Source organism: Sceloporus undulatus, chromosome 2, assembly GCF_019175285.1.
Source record: "Sceloporus undulatus isolate JIND9_A2432 ecotype Alabama chromosome 2, SceUnd_v1.1, whole genome shotgun sequence".
NCBI classification, from domain to species: domain Eukaryota; kingdom Metazoa; phylum Chordata; class Lepidosauria; order Squamata; family Phrynosomatidae; genus Sceloporus; species Sceloporus undulatus.
Genome location: NC_056523.1, coordinates 184,627,561 through 184,646,915, shown reverse-complemented (window position 1 = coordinate 184,646,915; position 19,355 = coordinate 184,627,561). Strand labels below are relative to the sequence as shown.

The window sequence follows — 19,355 nt, the reverse complement described above, 5'->3', positions numbered from 1 at the left end:
TAATAATAATAATAATAATAATAATAATAATAATAATAATAATAATAATAATTGTGTGTACAATAGTTACAGTAAAATTATGGCTTCCTTTAAATACATATCAGTTCTCTTATTGGACAGCCTTCCACTTTTACAGTGATCAGGGACATAGAGGACAAGGTTCCTATCCCTCCCAGAGAGGATGGAGTGTCACCCTAAGATAGCTCTCTAAAATATATTGTACTGTAGTTCCCCTTGACCTTAGCGAAAGTAAGGGATGATGGAAACTGAAGTCCAACAGTCTCTAAAGGGCAACACGCTGCCCTAGTATCTAGTATCTGGGAGACCCAGATTCAAACCCCATACCCTCCAATTGTCCTTATCTGGCAAGCATAGTCCCGATTAATCCTCTGCTGTCCCACTTTTCAGTTGTTTTTAAAATATCAGTTTATCTCTCCCTCACCCACTTTTCCTTTGCTTACTTCAATTGCTGCAAACTGAATTTAAAGTATTTTGCATTCAATTAACTCAGCGGAAGGGAGAGGAGGGGGCAGAATCTTGCTCTTCCCAGTAGGCTGGGGTAAAAGCAAACTGCTGCAGTCTCTCCCAGCTTGTCTTTTCTTCCTGCATTAATATCCTTCGCCATTTTGATTACACTCTGTTGAAGCTTGGCCACATGTGTGCTGCTTTGAATTGTGAAATTCTGTCAGATATGAAATGGCTACTCTGTCAGGCCTAAGATGCTCACGTTGAGTGACTTTCTATCAATCACTCTTTCTTAGTTTGTGGGCTAAAATGGAAGTAGAGAACCAGATAGGGTGCTGTGGATGCCTTGGAGAAACAGTGGGACAGAAATGTAAATGTATAAATAAATGTATGGATGAGTTAATTGTGGTAGGGTTGACTGTTCTCATTCCTGTGAATGGACAAACGGCACTTGCTAAAATTACTTCTTCAAGGAGTCGGGACAGCAGCACTCTGTATTTTCATACCATCCTCAAACCATTTTCTGAAATTTCTTTGACAGTGTTGTTCAGGTTGGATTTTCAGTACGTAAAAACTTACCGTTCACACAGGTGATGAGCGAAGCAGTGGCTGGCTGGATGGCCTGGCTGCCATTCAAGGCTGGATACTTGCTGAGGAAGGAGGAAATGGCCTGAAGCAAGTCAGTCAATTTAACTTCGACAGGACTTGGAAATGTGGCACCTGGAAAAAAATGACAGCAGATAAATCTGGCATTTGACAGAGTGACAAATATGCAGGCCTTGCTGTTTTCACTTCTCGGACCAAATTGTCCTTTTTGTTGTTTTTGTCCCTAAGTAGAAAAGACAATAAGGCAGAGGGAGTTTGTGCCTCCCGCAAGCAAAATCCCATGCATGTACATCTGGAACTACACATTATCTTGGCAAATGCCTCTTTCCAAATATACGTTTGCCAATATAACACAATGCAGCAGTGAGGGAGGTATTTGCAGAGAGGAATGAGCCAATAGGTTAAGAAAAGGGGGGGAGTGTGTGGGAGTCTTCAGCTATTCATTCCCAAATCCACAGATATTTTCCCCTTGCATATCTCCTGGCTGAAGCCATTTCCCTCCCAGCCAGGCTGATTCATTCTGAAGTTTGAACAGGAGGGAGACAATGAATAGATTATAAATAGATTTTGAAAACCTGCATTCCTAAAAGGCAGCTAAAAAATATAAAAATAAAATAAAATAACCTGGGGCATTTGCAAGGAGGAGTAATTGGACAAGGCATTAAGCAGCCCTTTCTCACCCGTGAATTGTATTATAGGGAAATGCTCTTGCATCTAGAAAAAAAGAAAAATGGGGCAGTGAACTCTCTTGAACCAAAGTATATCAACCAACCTTCAAATCATTGATGAACCATCTGAGGCATTTTTGGAAAGGGCCCTGCCTGCAAATAAACTAGTGTCCTCTCAGCAGTGAGCCCAGATGACACATGGCCCAAACACTGGTTCTGGTGCGAACCTATCCGATGACATCCGGCACATTCAGCACCAGAACTAGGTGCCTTAGACCCTTAACGTGCATTAAAATATTTTACTTTTTACACTGGATCTTCTGGGAAGATCCTCAGCTCTCCTTTGTGACACTGTGTGTTTGAAACATGTCCCGCTGAGCCATCTGGCACATCAAACTGCTGCTGCCAGTTGCTTGCTCTGAGGTCAAAATAAGGTGCTCAGAAATATGATCATCAGTGGATGCCTTGATTTTGACCTCAGAGCAAAGCAACATTCAGAGGCAGCAGACAAGCTGGGTGGCTCGGGGGGATGCATGTGTGACCAGCCACCTGGTATTGTGATGGAACCCCAGGTAACAGAGGAAGGCTAGGATAGCCCCAGGGCTAGGCTACTCCAGGCTGCCCCCAGTGTATCCTATGCTGTGCAGACAAGGCCATGAACACATTTTTACAACCGGCAAAAATATTCTGACCATTATTGTGCTCTATTTTTATAGTTTACATTCATTCAATATACCCTTTTCTAGCATGATACTCAGTTTCATGTATTATCATAACCCCCCCTCCCCCCCATATATTTTATTCATGTTCGATATTACTGAAGGTCTTTGTTGTACCCATCATTGGGACCTTCAGTTCACAGACACCCCATTCTGTAACTAGTATTTGATTGCAATGCCTTTATTTATTGACAGGACTGGTAGCTGACATGCAGTGGCATTTAGTATTTATTATTATGGAAAGTGGGTATGTTTTGTTGGACACTTGCCAAAACTAAAAGAAACCTGTTAGCACGGCCAGCATTCAGGTTTAAAATATGAAATTTCATATTGAAAGCAGGGAATCTTGACAAAAGTCTGTCTGTTTAATGTATTACTTCCGACATAATTTCTTAGGATGAAAGCTGTGTAATCTTCCTATCTCCATTTCCTCCTGCCCTTAGATCTTCTCCACCAGAACTATAGAAGGCAGTGTGAAGATGACAAAAACTGAAATGGTTCCAAGGTTTACTGCTACCATTCGGTGCCAAATAGGAATCGATGCAACTAAAGGTCAGAGACTGCCTAAATTAATTAGATGAAAGGAAGTGGAGGACAGAATCTAAATCCAGGCTGCCAAGTGCAAGTTGATGCAAATTTGGTTACCTCATTGAAGACGGCTGGACAAGGAATCCTGTTTTTGAGCGCCATCTGGTGACTATTTCCCATATGCTTTAAGGTTGATCAAGCACAGGTCATATTTTCCTCAATAGACACAATGACACAGATTCCACAGATTCAAGCATCCCCGACTTGAAAATATTCAAAAAAATATAAATTCCAAAAAAATAAAGCTTGATTTTGCCATTTGAAGGATGACAGCTAAGGAGGGGTCAGGGAAGGAGGAAAGTGTCCAGAGCCCCATTGAGCATGCACAAGGGTGCAGATTCAAATTGTTGAACCATCTGGTGTGGTAATACAATGTGCACTCACTACGCTTTGTTTGAATCTGCATCACGTGACTTGTCTGGAATTGAACTGACTCCGCTTCCCCCTCGATTTGGAAGGGCAATGGAAAGGCAACCAGGTGTGGTAAAACCATGTTTTAACATGAATTCACATTGCTAGACAGGAGTGACTCCAGATCTGGTGTGAAAAAACATCACGTTTTGCGTTGCTAGAACAGGAGTGACTGTGGATCTGAGCTGCAAACCCCCCATGTGTGATAAGGCTCATGCTCAGAGGAGGAAAAGGAAAGCCCACAGCTGCGCAACATATTATAGAACATGGAATGTGATAACCATTAATCAGAGGAAGCTAGTAAAACAAGAAATGGAATGTATAAACATGGCAATACTTGGGGTGAGCAAGTGAAAGTGGACAGGAATGGGACATTTTGAGTCAGATAATTACACAGTGTTTTACTCAGAAAATGAACATCTAAGAAGAAATGAGGTGGCATGTATAATGATGAAAAACAGCCAAGGGATTTAATGCACAAATAAAATAAATAAAACTCCAGTGGAAAGCCATGAATATAACCATAGTCCAGGTTTATGCTTCAGCAGTAGATGCAGAAGAAGAAATTGCAAGATTCTGACCTGGAGTCTGGAAGAAAATATCACACACCAAAACAGGACTTCTTTCATAGATGATTGGAATGCAAAAGTAGAAAACGGAGCGAAATCTAAGAGTGTGCAAAAATTTGGCCTAGGATCAACAAATGAAGCAGGAAAGCAACTTTTTATTTGTGGTGCCAACAGTTTCTTCATCTCAAACACATTCTTCAAGCAACCAAAGAGGCAAATGTATTTATGGACATCACCTGAAGCCGATTTAGAATTCAAATAGACTATATAATTGGAAGCAAAAGATGGAAAAGTTCCAGTCTCTCTGCAAGAACAAAATCAGGAGCAGATTATGGCACATGAACTAATATTAAAAAATGAGATGAATGCTAATGAAGAAAACTAAACCAACCATCATGTCAAGATGCAACCTGAGGAACATCCTGGTAGAATTTAAAGGGAATTTTAAAAAATGGATTTGTTCAATTATGCCTAATTGACCAGGAGCCAGAAGAGCTCTGGGTTAAATCCAGGGTCATTGTCAGAGAGGAATGCAAAAGGACACTATCTGCAGCCAAAAAGAAAGAGAAATCTCAGTGGATGACAAATTAATCTCTTCAAGCAGTTAAGGACAGATGAGATGCAAAAGTAAAAGGTAACAGAAACAGAGTCAGAACCTTCAATGAAAGTGTTCAATGACTTGTGCACAGGGACAAGGAGAACTACAATAATACTCAATGCAGAGAAATAGAAGATGACAACAAAAAAGGAAAAAAACAAGAGACCTCTTTCGTAAGATCTGAGAAATCAAGGGGAAATTTAAAACAGGAGTGAGGATGCTCTACAACAAGGGGGAAACACATTACATGAGCAAGTAGAAATAAAAATACAATGTCTGTTTAACTTGTATACTGAACATAACATACCGTATGGGCCACTGCATGGAGAAGATGGCAAAATGCTAACAGGGGACAGAGGAAAGGCAGAATTACTCAACACCTTCTTTGCCTCAGTCTTCTCAGAAAAGGAAGAGGGTGCTCAACCTGAGGATAATGGAGCAGAGGACAGAATAGGGGAATTTCAGCACAGAATAAGTAAAGAGATAGTAGAGGAACACCTTGTTAATCTAAATGAATTTAAGTCTCCAGGACCAGATGAACTACATCCAAGGGTATTAAAAGAACTGGCAAATGTAATATCGGAGCCATTGGCAATAATCTTTGAAAACTCCTGGAGAACAGGAGAGATCCCAGCAGACTGGAGGAGGGCAAACATTCCTGTCTTCAAAAAAAAAAAAAAAGGGGGGGGGAGGGGATCCCAACAATTATCGTCCAGTTAGTCTGACATCAATACCAGGAAAGATTCTAGAGCAGATCATTAAACAGAGAGTCTGTGAACATTTAGAAAGCAATTCCATAATCACAAAGAGTCAACATGGGTTTCAGAGAAACAAGTCATGCCAGACAAATCTGATCTCTTTCTTTGATAAAATTACTAGCTTGGTAGATGAAGGGAATGCTGTGGATATAGTATATGTTGATTTCAGTAAGGCCTTTGACAAGGTTTCCCATGACATTCTTGCAAACAAGCTAGTTGTGGACTAAACAACGTAACTGTTACATGGATTTGTAATTGGTTGACTGGCCGAACCCAAAGGGTGCTCAACAATGGCTCCTTTTCATCCTGGAGAGAAGTGACCAGTGGGGTCCCACAGGGTTCTGTCCTGGGCCCAGTGCTGTTTAACATCTTTATCAGTGACTTGGATGACAGAATTGGGGGCATACTTATCAAATTTGCAGATGACACCAGATTAGGAGGAATAGCTAATACTCCAGAGGACAGGATCAAAATTCAAGATGTCCTGAATAGACTAGAAAGCTGGGCCAAAGCTAACAAAATGAAATTCAACACGGAGAAATGTAAGATATTGCACTTAGGGCAGAAAAATAAAATGCACAGGTATAGGATGTGGGACACCTGGCTGAATGAAACTACATGTGAAAGGGACCTAGGAGTCCAAGTAGACCACAAGTTGAACATGAGTGAACAGTGCAATGCAGCAGCTAAAAAGGACAATGCAATTTTAGCCTGCATCAATAAAAGTATAGTGTCTAGATCAAGAGAAGTAATAGTGCCACTGTATTCTGCTTTGGTCAGGCTCCACCTGTAATACTGAGTCCAGTTCTGGGCACCACAATTCAAAAAGGATGCTGAAAAACTGGAGCATGTCCAAAGGAGAGCAACTAAAATGGTGAAGGGTCTGGAAACCATGCCCTATGAGGAATGACTTAGGGAGCTGGGGATGTTTAGCCTGGAGAAGAGAAGGTTAAGAGGTGATATGATAGCCCTGTTTCAATATTTGAAGGGATGTCATATTGAGGAGGGAGCAAGCTTGTTTTCTACTGCTCCAGAGGTCAGGACCCGGAACAATGGATGGAAGCTACAGCAAAAGAGATTCCATCTCAACATTAGGAGGAACTTCCTGTCAGTAAGTGCTGCTTGACAGTGGAACAGACTCCCTCGAAGTGTACTGGAGTCTCCTTCCTTGGAGGTCTTTAAGCAGAGGCTGGATGGCCATCTGTCAGGGATGCTTTGATTTGGATTTTCTGCATGGCAGGGGGTTGGTCTGGATGGCCCTTGTGGTCTCTTCCAACTCTATGATTCTATGTATATACTCAACTGTATCGACCTCATGTATAAGTCCAGGGCAGCTTTTGGGGGTCAAATTATGGATTTTATCATTACCCATGAATAAGTTGATTTACAGTGTAAACCATACTGTTACTGTATGATTATTCTATGGTTGTAATCCCGATTTGATCCTTTGGGAAATACAAATAAAATTATTATTATTATTATTATTATTATTATTATTATTAAATCATTAATCAGAATGGAGACTGTGGCCAAGAAATCCGAAGAAGGACTTGAAAGAGCAGCCTTGAAGGAACTAGTCAAGATTCTGAAATGTATAGCTATATAATTTAATATTAAAGTTAGGATTGCCCATACCATCATCATATTTCCCATCTCTATGTATGGTTGTAAAAGCTGGACAGTGAAGAAGGCAGAGAGGAAGAAAATCAACTACTCTGAAATGTGCTTCTGGACAAGAGTTCTATGGATACTGTGGACTGGTAAAAAGGTAAATACATGAGTATTAGAGGACATTAAGCCCGAATTCTCCTTAGAAACTAAGGCGGGTTACAGACCGCCTGTTTGGGGCGGGTTGCACCCGCCCCTTTCCCCGGTGTATTGGGGCCTCAACAGATAGACCAGCAGACGCTGAGGCTCCGATCCGCCGCTTTCCAGGCTGTGGGGAAGCGGCAAAAGGCCGCTTCCCCGCAGCCTGAAAAGGGGTGTCCCTGGGGCTTCAAGCCCCAAGGACACCCCGCGGTGGCGGGGAGGAGAAGAAAGGGGCTGCTTGGCCCCTTTCTCCTTTGGTCCGCTGGGCGCAGCTGTGTGAAGGCTGCGCCCAGCAGACCAAACCAGGAAGGAGCTCCGAAACAGAGCTCCTTCCTGCTCCGCGCTAAGGGCACACTAAGCGCCCTGGCGCGGAGCAAGGACGTCACATCCGCACCGCCCCGTATAGAGGCGGCGTGGTCGTGACATCCTCATGGCGGCGGCCGTGTGGAATGGCTGCCGCCATTTTTGCAGGCGGAGCGCGCACTAGGGTTAGGGGTGTGTGGAAGCACCGCCCCTTTCTAACCCTAGTACGCTCTCTGCCCTTACTTTCCTGCCCGTTTGTAACGGGCCTAAGATTGCTAAACTGAGACTGTTGTATTTTAGCCATATCATGAGAAGACATGGCTCACTAAACAAGACAATAATGCTTGGTAAGGTAGAAGGCAGTAGGAAAAGAGGAAGACCACTCCAGATGGATGGACTCAATTTGAAGAAGGCACTAAATCTGCAACACCTTAGCAGGGTTGTTGATGACAGAGTGACTTGGCAGTCTGTCACCCATAGAATCACCTTAAGTTGAAGTTGACTTGATGGAAGTTAATAACAAAAACACAATGTTTGTTTCCAGGGAAGATTTTACAGGAGTATAAATGCCATATTCCATTTGTATTCCTCCTATGTTTTCCGACTGCCTTCCCCAGTTTTTCCTCTTACTACATATACAAACACACACATGAAAAACCAGTTATAGGTGAAAAGATAAAATAGCTGCCTACCGCTTTCTATCATCTAAAACCTCCATGGGTTGGCCCCTCCTTACTTATCTGACCTTCTTTCTCCTTACATTCCTACTCGCACCCTCCGCTCTGGTAGTCAGGGTCTCCTGTCACAATGTAGGACTACCACTGCCCCCTCCCGAATTCGTCCCTTCTCGCTTGCTGCCCCTTACTCCTGGAACCTTCTTCCCCCACATGCACACCTCATCACTTCTCTGCCCAGTTTCAAAACTGAATTAAAGACTATATTGTTTAGAGAAGCATTCCCAGAGGTGAGCCCCTCTCCGACCCAGGAAGCCTCCTTCTAATCATCCATCAAGAAGCCAAGCCCTTCCTCCAGTCCATCTGCCTTGGTCCAGGCCTCGGAGGTGGAAAAGATCTGCTGGACCTGATCCTATTCCCCACCACCACTCCCTTCTCCTTTTGTGTCGTGTCTTTTAGATTGTAAGCCTGAGGGCAGGGAACCGTCTGACTAAAAAAAATAAAATTTATGTACAGCGCTGTGTAAATTTACAGCGCTTTATAAATAAAGGTTAATAATAATAATAACCTAGACTCTAGAAATACCCTTTGAATTCTTCCAGCTATCCTCTTCAGTGCTGTCACTAAAGGGGAGTTGCTTGCACACTCTCCAACTGTCCCAATGTAGCAGGGCAGTCCCAATTAGCCTTCTGACACCCCACTTTTTCAGCTGCTTTGGAAATGTCCCAGTTTCTCTCTCCTTCTCCCACATTCCCCCTTTGTACTCAGATTACTTCAGTTGCTGCAAACTGAGGTCAAAGTGCAAAAGTAGTTTGCACTCCATTCACTAAACAGAGGAGAGAATTGGGGCAGAATCTTGCCCTTCCCAGGAGGCTCTGGCAAAAACCTCTCCTAGCTTCTGTGCTACAGGTGTCCTTTTTTTATCTGAAATGTTGGACAGTATGGGTTTTAGGCCTAATTCCAACTTCATGCCAGCATCCAACTTCTATTGTCTTAGAATGGAAGAGGGCTGTTCAATCCCCTGGAAGAGACACCAAGGGCCATTCAGTCCAAAGCCCTGCCATTCAGGAAGACACAATCAAAGCATCCCCGATAGATTGCCACCCAGCCTAAACTTCCAAAGAAGGAGACTCTAGCAGCATCCGATACAGTTTTCCATATTGTCTAATAATATCTAGGCCAGTATGGTATAGTGGCTGAGTGTCAGATTGTGATTCTGCAGATCAGGAGCTGATTTTTCACTCAGCCATAGAAACCCAATGGGTCACACACTCCCAGCCCCAGAAAACCCCATGATAGGGTCACCTTACAGCACCATAGATCAGAAATTATTTGAAGACACACAACAACACAGTGAACTGTGACTAGTAGGCCCTTTACAGCCATTAAGGTGGGACACATGTGGCCCTTGACCCTCTAAAATGTCTCAAAACCCTAGAGGGGGGAGACAAAAAAAAGACTGTTCTTTCCAGCTGAAAATACCTCTGTGAAACAACCTTCAGTATACAAGCAAGCACACAGCCTTAGAAGTACGTAGTTAAAAAACCCACAGCCGTAAGTGATTTCTGGCTGGACAGAATATTACTTTAAAATGCAGTCAGCTAGGAGTCTGGTTCATTCAAAAGTGGTTTGCTGACTGCCCTCAATGTTACAGACCAAGTGCCTGCATTGGCTTGCCATAAGTTCAAGTCAAACAACAACAACAACAAACTGACATTGTCACTGGATGCCACCACTCAAAAAATATTGGGCCCTTTCTGACTATACAGTTGTACTGCTATGATTCCACTTTAACTGCCATGGCTGCATCCTAGGGATTGCAGTTTGTAATTTGGTTGGAGGCACCAGAGAAGCTCCCTAGCTGAGGATTCTTAATACTGTACCTTATTCTTATTCTTAATACCTCTAAACTGCAAATCTCAAGATTCTGTGCTATAAATATGTAATGTGAAAGATCCCCCTGTGCAGCTACTTTGACTTTCCCTCCTTAACTGTTTTTTGTAGAAAGGTAGAGCTGGGGAAAAACTGGGGTGGGGAAGTCGAAGCAGAAGACAGTAGAATTCCCTCTGTAATTCTAGAATTTCCTCTGGATTCAAGGTCTGCAAATAAGGAGATCCAGCGTGGCATAGTACAGTAGTTTTAGTCTTGGGCTATGACTCTGGACACCACAGATTGAATCCTGGTTCGGCCATGTAAACCCACTGGGTTACCTTAAACACACTTTCAGAGTGTTTCCCACTCAGAGGAAGGCAATGGCAAACCCCTTCTGAACAAATCTTGCCAAGAAAATCTCATGAAGGGTTGCCTTAGGGTTGCCATAAATTGGAAATGATTTGAAGGTGCACAGCAACAACAGACAAATAATAAGATTAATACACATTGCTTTTAAACTGTGATTATACTCTGATGAAAGCAACTTTGGTGCTACTTATCACACGCCACCACCTCTGTCCCATAGCTGCTGCATCCCCTCAACCACAATTAGGGCATCCCTTTCCATTGAAAGTGGAAACCCATCAATGAGCTTTCAATAGTACAAGTCCCCAGGTAGAAAATGTCATTGCTGGGGCAATCGCCTTATCAGCAGTCTTGTGGTATCAGTCTCTCCTCCTCTCCCCCTTATTATTACCAAGCAGCCCAATTCCCTTTATTTTTTCTCCTGTTTCTTTTCTTTCTTTAAAAAACTTTTTTTAAAAACTTATGACACTGTAGTAGAGCTCTGGAATTGTGTGAGTTTTTTAAAAATAAAAATAGAACAAAATAAAAATACAGAAAGGCCTGCTAGGTAGGACATAAGGCAGGGAGGAGGGTTAAAGGGGTCTCAGGAAGAGAATGCAATGGCGGCAACAGCTCCAGTTACGTCATTCCGAAAATGTGCAATATAGCGGCTCTGAATGTAGTATGTTTCCTTTTTTTTTTTTTTAACTGATGCAATTGCTGTGAGAACAGGGCTCATGTGGTAAATCCCTGGGAGGGTGGGGAGAAGTCTAATTTATTGCATGCATATGTTTCTCCTGGTATGCATGTTGCCACTGATCATCAACCTGTTTTTCATTTTCTTAGCATCATGCTGTCTGTTTATGTGATGGGAACATAGAACTGTCCCTCTGCAAATAAAATGAAAAAACATTTGTCCATAATATGTTGTTGTTATTGGGTGCTTTCAAATCCTTTCTGACTTTTGGTGACCCTAAGGCAACCCTATCATGGGGTTTTCTTGGCAAGATTTGTTCAGAGGAGGTTTGCCATTGCCTTCCCCTGAGGATGAGAGCATGTGACTTGCCCAAGTTACTCCGTGGGTTTCATGGCTGGTCTGGGAATTCAACCTTGGTCTCCAGAGTCATAGTCCAACACCCAAACCACTACACCATGCTGCTATTCTACTAATTGCAGAAAGTCAGCATATCTGAAACAAGAAAAGTCAGGTGGGGGGGATATGAATTACGAACAGCCAAAATTCCTGATTTGGGATGTAACACCATGGGTATGCAAATGGCAGATTTCCAAATACAGTTGGATTGCAACTCCCATCTTCCCTGACAAAGATGACCAGTGATGAGGTTTGCTGGGAGTTCCAGTCTATTTGTATAACACTATTTGGAGACTGCACTTTGACTGCCCTTGCACAAGAGGATTGCAAGTTATTACATCAATTGGCCACAGCCCACCTTAAGTGCATGTAAGCCTATTCGTCTCAATTAGGTTAAGTGCACTTAAGTCTATGTTGGTTCACAGTCATTACCTTTTTATCTGTTTAACTGGACATCATTCAATTTAATGCAAAACCTTGCACGTGTATTTTAACTTCCAATTATGATGGCTCAGGAAGGGCAAGGCAAGTTATTCAAATACACAATCCCACTACCTGAAAGAGGTCGCACAAGTACACTATAGAGCCACTATCTTTTCTGCATTTGGACAAATAATCCTTATAAACAATTTAAATGGGTGAATAATTCTTATGAACAATTTAAATGGATTTTTAATGTTTTAGTGAGAATGACAGCATGGTATAGTGGCTACAGTCTTGGATCTGACTATAGGAATCATAAATGTCTACCCTCCAAGATATGTGAAAGAAAACCACATGAGAGACTGATCAAGATGGCAAAATATATATTTTTAATGAGGAAGAAAACACAAGCTAGGAGAGGCTACAGAAATTTGCTTTTGCTTGGGCCTAGTAGGAAGGGCAAGATTCTTCCTATGCTTCTCATCTCCCCTCTGCTGAGCTAAAACTGCTTTTGCACTTTGAATTCAGTTTGCAGCTGCTGAAGTAAGCTGAGCACAAAGGGGGGAAATGCAGGGAGGGAGAGAAACTGGAACTTTTTAAAAGCTGAAAAAGTATGATGACAGAGGATTAATCAGAACTGTCCTTGCCAAACGGAGACAGTTGGAGAGTATGTAAGTGAAACAGGCCCAAGGCATTTTGATGCGTGAAGCAAGAACAATATAGGAACACAGGCAACTGGTTACCCTCTCCCATCACACCTGAGGGCAATAGGCTAGTTTTAAGGGAGCAGGACAGATGATGTGACACACTGAGCTTTGTCATCCAAGGAAGGGGAATGGCTGGGGCCCCAGGGGGAGTGCCAGGGAAGGGGCTCCCAATACTGCCCTACAACATTGGTGTACTGAAGTGATTACCACATAATACATAATAGAAGGGTCAGAACTCATTAAAAACCCCAGAAGCCTTGGGAAAATAACCTCCCAGACTCTTAACTTAGTTTAACCTGGGGATTGCAGCAGTTCAATTGGAATAACATCTGTTCCTGCTGATTTGTTTTTCACCATTTCTCTTATTGCAGCTTCCACCTCGCTTTTTAGAATTTGGGGTTCATCTTCATATGGCTCTTCATTCCATGTGTCCTTTATTTTATTATCTCTTTTATATAACTCTTCTGTGTATTATATGCAATGCCTTTTTATTCCTTCCTTGAATTATGTTATTTTTATTGTCACAAATCATCCTGGTCCTGGCTTGAACTTTCTTTTGATTTCCCAGATTTTGTGGAATAGGTCTCTCATTCTTCTCTTTTTGTTGTTGTCTTCTATTTCTCTGAAGAATGGAAACGATCAATGTACATCCCCATCCACAAATAAAAGAGACATATGAGACTGCAGCAATTATAGGATTGTAGCACTAATTTTCCATGCAAGCAAAATCGTGCCCAAAATTCTGCAGCATAGACTCTAACAATACATTGAGAGAGAAATCCCAGAGGTCCAAGCTGGGTTCAGGAAAGGAAGAGGCACTAAGGACCATATTGCAAACATACAATGCTAATGGAGCGCACCAGGAAATTCCAAAAGAAAACCAGCATGTGTTTTGTAGACTATAATAAAGCCTTTGACTGCATAGAAAGGCTATGGAACAACCTTAAAGACATGGGAGTGTCACCACATCATATAGTCCTGATGAGAAAGCTGTCCTTAGGACAAGAGGCTACTGTCAGAACAGAACACAGAGAAACAGAATGTTTCTCATTTAGCAAAAGGATCAGGCAAGGCTGCATACTTTCAACCTATCTATTCAACTTGTATACAGAACATATTATATGAAAAGCAGCAGGCCTGGACACAGAAAAAGGAGGAATGAAGATAGGAGGAAAGAATATCAATAATCTAAAATATGTAGATGACATCATAGCACTAGCAGAAAACCTCACAGACCTGAAACAATTACAAAGGAAGATCAAGGAAGAAAGTACAAAGGCAGGCTTACTGGTGAACATAAAGAAAACAAAAATAATGACAATGGAGAACTAAAATAAATTCAAACTAGACAATGAGAAAATAGAAATAGTAAAAGAGTTCTCATACCTGGGATTAAACACTGATAGAAATGAAGTTGCAGCCAGAAAATCAGAAGAAGATTAAGAATGGGGAGAGTGGCTATGAAAGAATTAGAAAAGATCCTAAAATGGAAAGATATGCAACTGAGCACAAAAGTTAGAATCATGAAAGCCATTGTACTCCCTATTACCACGTATGGATGTGAAAGCTGGACAGTCAAGAAAGAAGATAGGGAGAAAATCAATTCATTTCATGTGTTGCTGGAGAAGAGTGCTGAGGATCTCGCAGATAGCTAAAAAGATAAACAAATGAATCCTAGAGCAGATTAAGCCAGAAATCTGCCTGGAAGCCAAGATGATCCAACTGAGGCTGTCGTACTTTGGACACATCATGAGAAGGCAAGACTCAATGGGAAAACAATTATGCTAGGAAGAGTGGAGGGAAGTAGAAAGAGAGGAAGGCCACATGCTGGATGGATGGACTCTATTAAGGAGGTCATGGGTATGAGCATACAGGAACTAAGCAGAGCAATGAAGGACAGGGGGTCGTGGAAGTGTTTCATCAGAAGGGTTGCCATGGGTTGAGATTGACAACAACAAAAAATCTAGGGATGTTTTCGGAATTTGATCTTTGTGAATTCCTAGACAGAATGACCTGATCCGCACTTCCTGGACTGATGTGTGTGTCAGAATTTAACTATTCATCCATTTTCTGAATGTTTCAACGCTGATTTTGGAAACATAAATGTAATAAAATATGCCTTTTAGTGAAAATATACATTTAATATGTTTCATATGTTGACATTGCCTGTAATGTTACTATTTTAGCAACCAGTTACTTCCAAATAACATTAACAATGATTAATGTAATTAATATTAATTTAGTAGTTGCTTACGGTTGTTGTTGTGCGCCTTCAAGTCATTTCAACTTATGGGAACCTTAAGGTGAACCGATCACAGAATTTTCTTGGCAAGTTTATTCAGAGGGGGTTTGCTATTGCCATCCTCTGAAGTTGAGAGACTATAACTTGCCCAGAGGCACCAGTGGGGTTTGAAACTTGCTGTCCAGAGTTATAGTCCAGTGCTCAAACCACTACACCATTTTGGCTGTACTGTAGTTACTTCAGAAACATTTAAATGGTCCTTTGAGAGGATCCTTGGTCATTTTTGGCTATCTTTCTATTCTTTTGGGGAGAGTGGTAGTGAAAGAATAATAATTAAAAGTAATTAAAAATAAATATATGATCAACATATTACTCATAAGTATCCAGTAATGGCCAATATGGCAATTTTATTAATGTTTACGAAATGCAAATGTATTTATTTATTCTTTTTTTACAACAACTTTCCAAGCTCTGGTTTAAATACCTATCTTGGGAGAAAGATACGCATTTCAATATTTTGAGAGGATTTTTTAAAAATGAAATGCACAGATTAATGCAGTAGTAGAAAGGAATTATGGGTAAATAAAAGATGCACAGAACGGAAAGATTTATACATTCCTTTCTTAACTCACTGCACAGGGTTGTCATAAGGTAATAAAGCTGATTGAGACAAAATAAAAAATGATGGGACACGAATAAATCAATAAACAAGCAAATGAAACTGCTTCCTGAACTTACCAACTCTTTGGAAAAGTTCCCGGAAACTCTGGAACTTTTCGTCAATGTCTCTTAGGTGCCTGGTGACTTGGAACAGCTGGTTAGGACAGGTCTCAACACATCCCATGCCTTCTCCACAGGCAGATAGCTGTATGGAAGTCCAAACAGCACTCAGGAACCCAGACTCATTGGCTATGAACTCATTGCCCAGAGGTGACTCTCGGCCATAGCAAAGGCAGCTGGGGTCATTTTGGTCCCTGGTGATGCTCATCTTCTCTGAGATTGTATCAGCCACCACTCTTCACTTGTAGGATATTCACTGGCCTTTGCCTTTATTGAACCTCTATGGTTTTAGCCTTTGGCGGAAGACGTACATCCAATTATTTCCCCAGTAGCCATATCTTCAGCATAGTTTTCCTTGGAGGTCCATCATCCTCATTTTCTGTAGGCACATCTCTGTTGCTTTCCACAAGTCTAGCAATTCTGCCAATATTTCAGCATCTGTCAAGGCAGAGTGGCAGAAGAGCCTTCACGCTTCGGGAGTCAGGTTGATTTCTCAGGAGTGGTTCAGGAAGGAGAGTCATTAAACAGACTTCAGTAGAAGAGGATGAGTGAAGTCGCCTGGCAGTTTTGTGAAGGACAGATCAAAGTGCCAGACACAGGCCTACATTTTCCAACAGAGAGATGGTGGGGGGAGGGGGGAACCTACTCATAAAGACAGGAATCTGAAAATTCCTCTCTGCAGAGTTCCTTCAGAAGTTGTTGAGCTGAGGTGTGCCCTCAATTGAGAAATCAGGTCTGGTGTAAGGAGTCTCAAACACTATAGATCACCACTGGAGAACCAAGCCCTTACCTCCCCTTTGCAAAGCTGAACCCCAGAGACACTGGAAGCACTTTGTTCTCATGGTCCAGATTCCGTCCAAAGACTAGACCCAGAAGTGTCAGTACACGTCGGCTTGTCCGTGAGGAATGGATGAGCCATGCAGGTTACAGGCACAAGAGTCTCTGGCAGTGCAGATTTTCCACATTCCTTTGGTAAGAGTGATGAAATCAGAGGCTTCTTCCTACAGTGACTCTCGCTCTCTACTCAAGACACAAGGAAGCCAACCCTCCTACCTTACTCTCCCTTATTAACTGTTTCCTACCTGAGGGACTAAGGACTCAGTTCAGTGAAACAAGAGCCTTCCTCATTGGTGGTCATAGATCATTTGAAGAGCCATTGAACAAGCAGAAATGTAGGATGACAATGGGAAAAACATGGAAGTAGCTATGAAACCAATATTGGGGGAAAGGTGGGATATAGGAAAATCATCATCATCATCATCAAGTTGGGAATGAGGAAGTTTCCTTGTTCAAATCTTTCCTCGCCCTTGACCCCCTTAGGCTGTGATAGCATCCCCAAATCAATAGTCTTGAGTCTCAGAGGCGGAACCCCCTTCTTGGCCCTCAGGACTAGTAGTGTCATTAGGAGGGTGCAGGGGAACAGACTGCACCAGGTGACACCCTAAAGAGGGGTGACACCACTGCTCCTCAAACATCTGGTTGTGTTTTGTTTGGGTTTTTTTTGGCAGAAATGGGCTGTGGCATTCACCTGTGTCCCATTAAAATGCTGGTGTGCATGGGCTAAGACTCAGTGGAAGGTGAAAGAAGAGGCCCCAGGGTTTTGTTTTGTTTTAATTAAATTTTATTCTTTTTAAACTTTCTTTAAAAACATCATCTTTTACCAAATTTTCACTACATGAAACTATGTATTAATAAATGCATTTAGGCTGTGCATGTGATATTGTAATTTAAAAGTATTAATTTTAATTATCCTAGTTGTTTTATGTCACAACTATTATCATTACAATCCGTGATATGCAGGAATTATGATTAATGAGTAACATTAGTACAGAAAACATTGCTAAAGATTCTGAATGGAGGGTGACACCATGAATTACTGCACCAGGAGATGCCAACCCTAGTGACGCCAATGCTCAGGACAAGAGGGAAGAATCTCAGGGCAAAAGTACAGTACCACCTTTCAGTCTCTTTCATTATGTGTTTGTTCTTCATTACCTAGTTGTAGTGTGCCATCAAGTAGTTTCCAGCTTATGGTGACCCTAAGGCAAACCTATTGTGGAGTTTTCTTGGCAAGATTTGTTCAGAGAAGGTTTGCCATTGCCTTCTCCTGAGTCTGAAAGCATATGACATGCCCAAGGTCACCCAGTATGTTTCATGGACAAGCTGGGAATTGAACCATGGTCTCCGGAGTGACAGTCCGATACTCAAACCACTACACCACACTGGCTCCCTCATTAGTTAGACTTGGTTTTTTAATATTTGAACTATAAGTCGACTTCATGTATACCTTAAGTCGAGGGCAGCTTTTGGGGCCAAAATTATGGATTTTGATATGGCCCATGGATAAGTCAAGGGTAAAACGTAGGGGCATGTAATAAAGGATCTAATGGATGGAGGAAAGGAAAACAATGCCAAAGAACTTAGAAAATTCTCTCAGGCACAACTGCTCATACTAAAGACTGGATGGATGACAGAATGGAGGGGGAGATCAGTGCTTCTATGATAGATTGTGCTCTTGCCTTTGACAACAGGATGGTTGCTTTTTAAAAATAAGAGTTAAAGTACAGTACTTACATTGACCCATGAATAAGTCAACCCAGGTTTTTGGGGTCAGTTTTGGATAAAATTTCTAGACTTATACATGAATATATACAGTAATTTTGCATGCTCAGCCCACAATTAAAGACACAGGAGTAGAGGTAGTTTGAGCACACACAAAAAACATCCCCCAAAAAACCCGACATTGCAATCTTCATTTAAAAAAAAAAAGGGGGGGGGTATTTAGGCTGCATATACACTGTAGATATAATGCAGTTTGACACCACTTTAACTGTCATGGCTCTGTCCTGCAGAATCTTGGGAACTGTAGTTTTGTGAGGCACCAGCAGTCTTTGGCAAAGATGGCTAAAAATTTTGTAAAACTACAAATCCCAAGATTCCATAGGATGCGACTACTTAAAGTGGTGTCAAATTGCCTTATTTCTATAGTATAGCTCCACCTTTAGAGCATGGAAGATAATACAAACTTTGCCAACTAGCTTGAGACTAAGGACCTTATCTCACACACTTTTGCTCCTGATGTGGGCACAGGCAGGGGCCATGCATGGCCAAGTGAAAATGCATGTTATTGCATGCCATACTGTCCTCAAGGCAGTCCCATGCCATCACCCAGCACTAAGCCAACCCTGATCAGGGCTCAGCCATGCGATTTTGCTTTGCTGGAAAGCTTCTGTTTTTCAAAATTCACGCACCTGAGCCCTGATGAGGGACGGCTTAGCACTGAGCAATGGCCTTGAGGACAGTATGGCATGTGATAAAATGCGTTTTCATTCGGCCACATGTGTCCCCTGCCCGCGCACAGATCGGGAGCAAAAATGTGCGTGATAAGGTCCTAACCCAGCCTCGCTTGCTCCTGGTCTCTCAAAATATGGAACAAATCAGTAGGTTTTCACATTTCACGCAGGAAGGCCAAGGAAGAGGGGAGAAAGAAAGTGCTGTTACATAGAGCATGGATAAGTTACCTTTTCGGGGGAGCCATGATTTGCCAAAATAAAATAAAATAAAAATAAAACTTTTATTTATATCCTGCCTCACTGTCAGTGATAGGACAGTTTAAAAAACTTAACCAAGTTATGTTCTTACCCTAGCTGAGTGGTAGAATGTCTGTTGTCACTGCAGCACATGGTAAGTTCAGCCCCTGGCATCCTCAGATAAAAGGCTCACAG

At 42.0% G+C, this 19,355-nt stretch overlaps 1 protein-coding gene across 1 annotated transcript in view; it reads right to left on the bottom strand.

Moving 5' to 3' along the window:
* The window catches only part of LOC121922578 (GEM interacting protein), a 104,432-nt gene extending 88,721 nt beyond the window's left edge, over positions 1 to 15,711 (bottom strand). Inside the window, exons 1-2 of the mRNA XM_042452185.1 lie at positions 15,589 to 15,711; positions 1,045 to 1,185 (exon numbers count right to left, since the gene is read on the bottom strand). Of these exons, the coding sequence (XP_042308119.1) occupies positions 1,045 to 1,185; positions 15,589 to 15,694 (247 nt within the window). The 5' untranslated portion in view covers positions 15,695 to 15,711. The remainder of the gene's footprint in view (positions 1 to 1,044; positions 1,186 to 15,588) is intronic.
* Between the last annotated feature and the right edge of the window lie 3,644 nt (positions 15,712 to 19,355).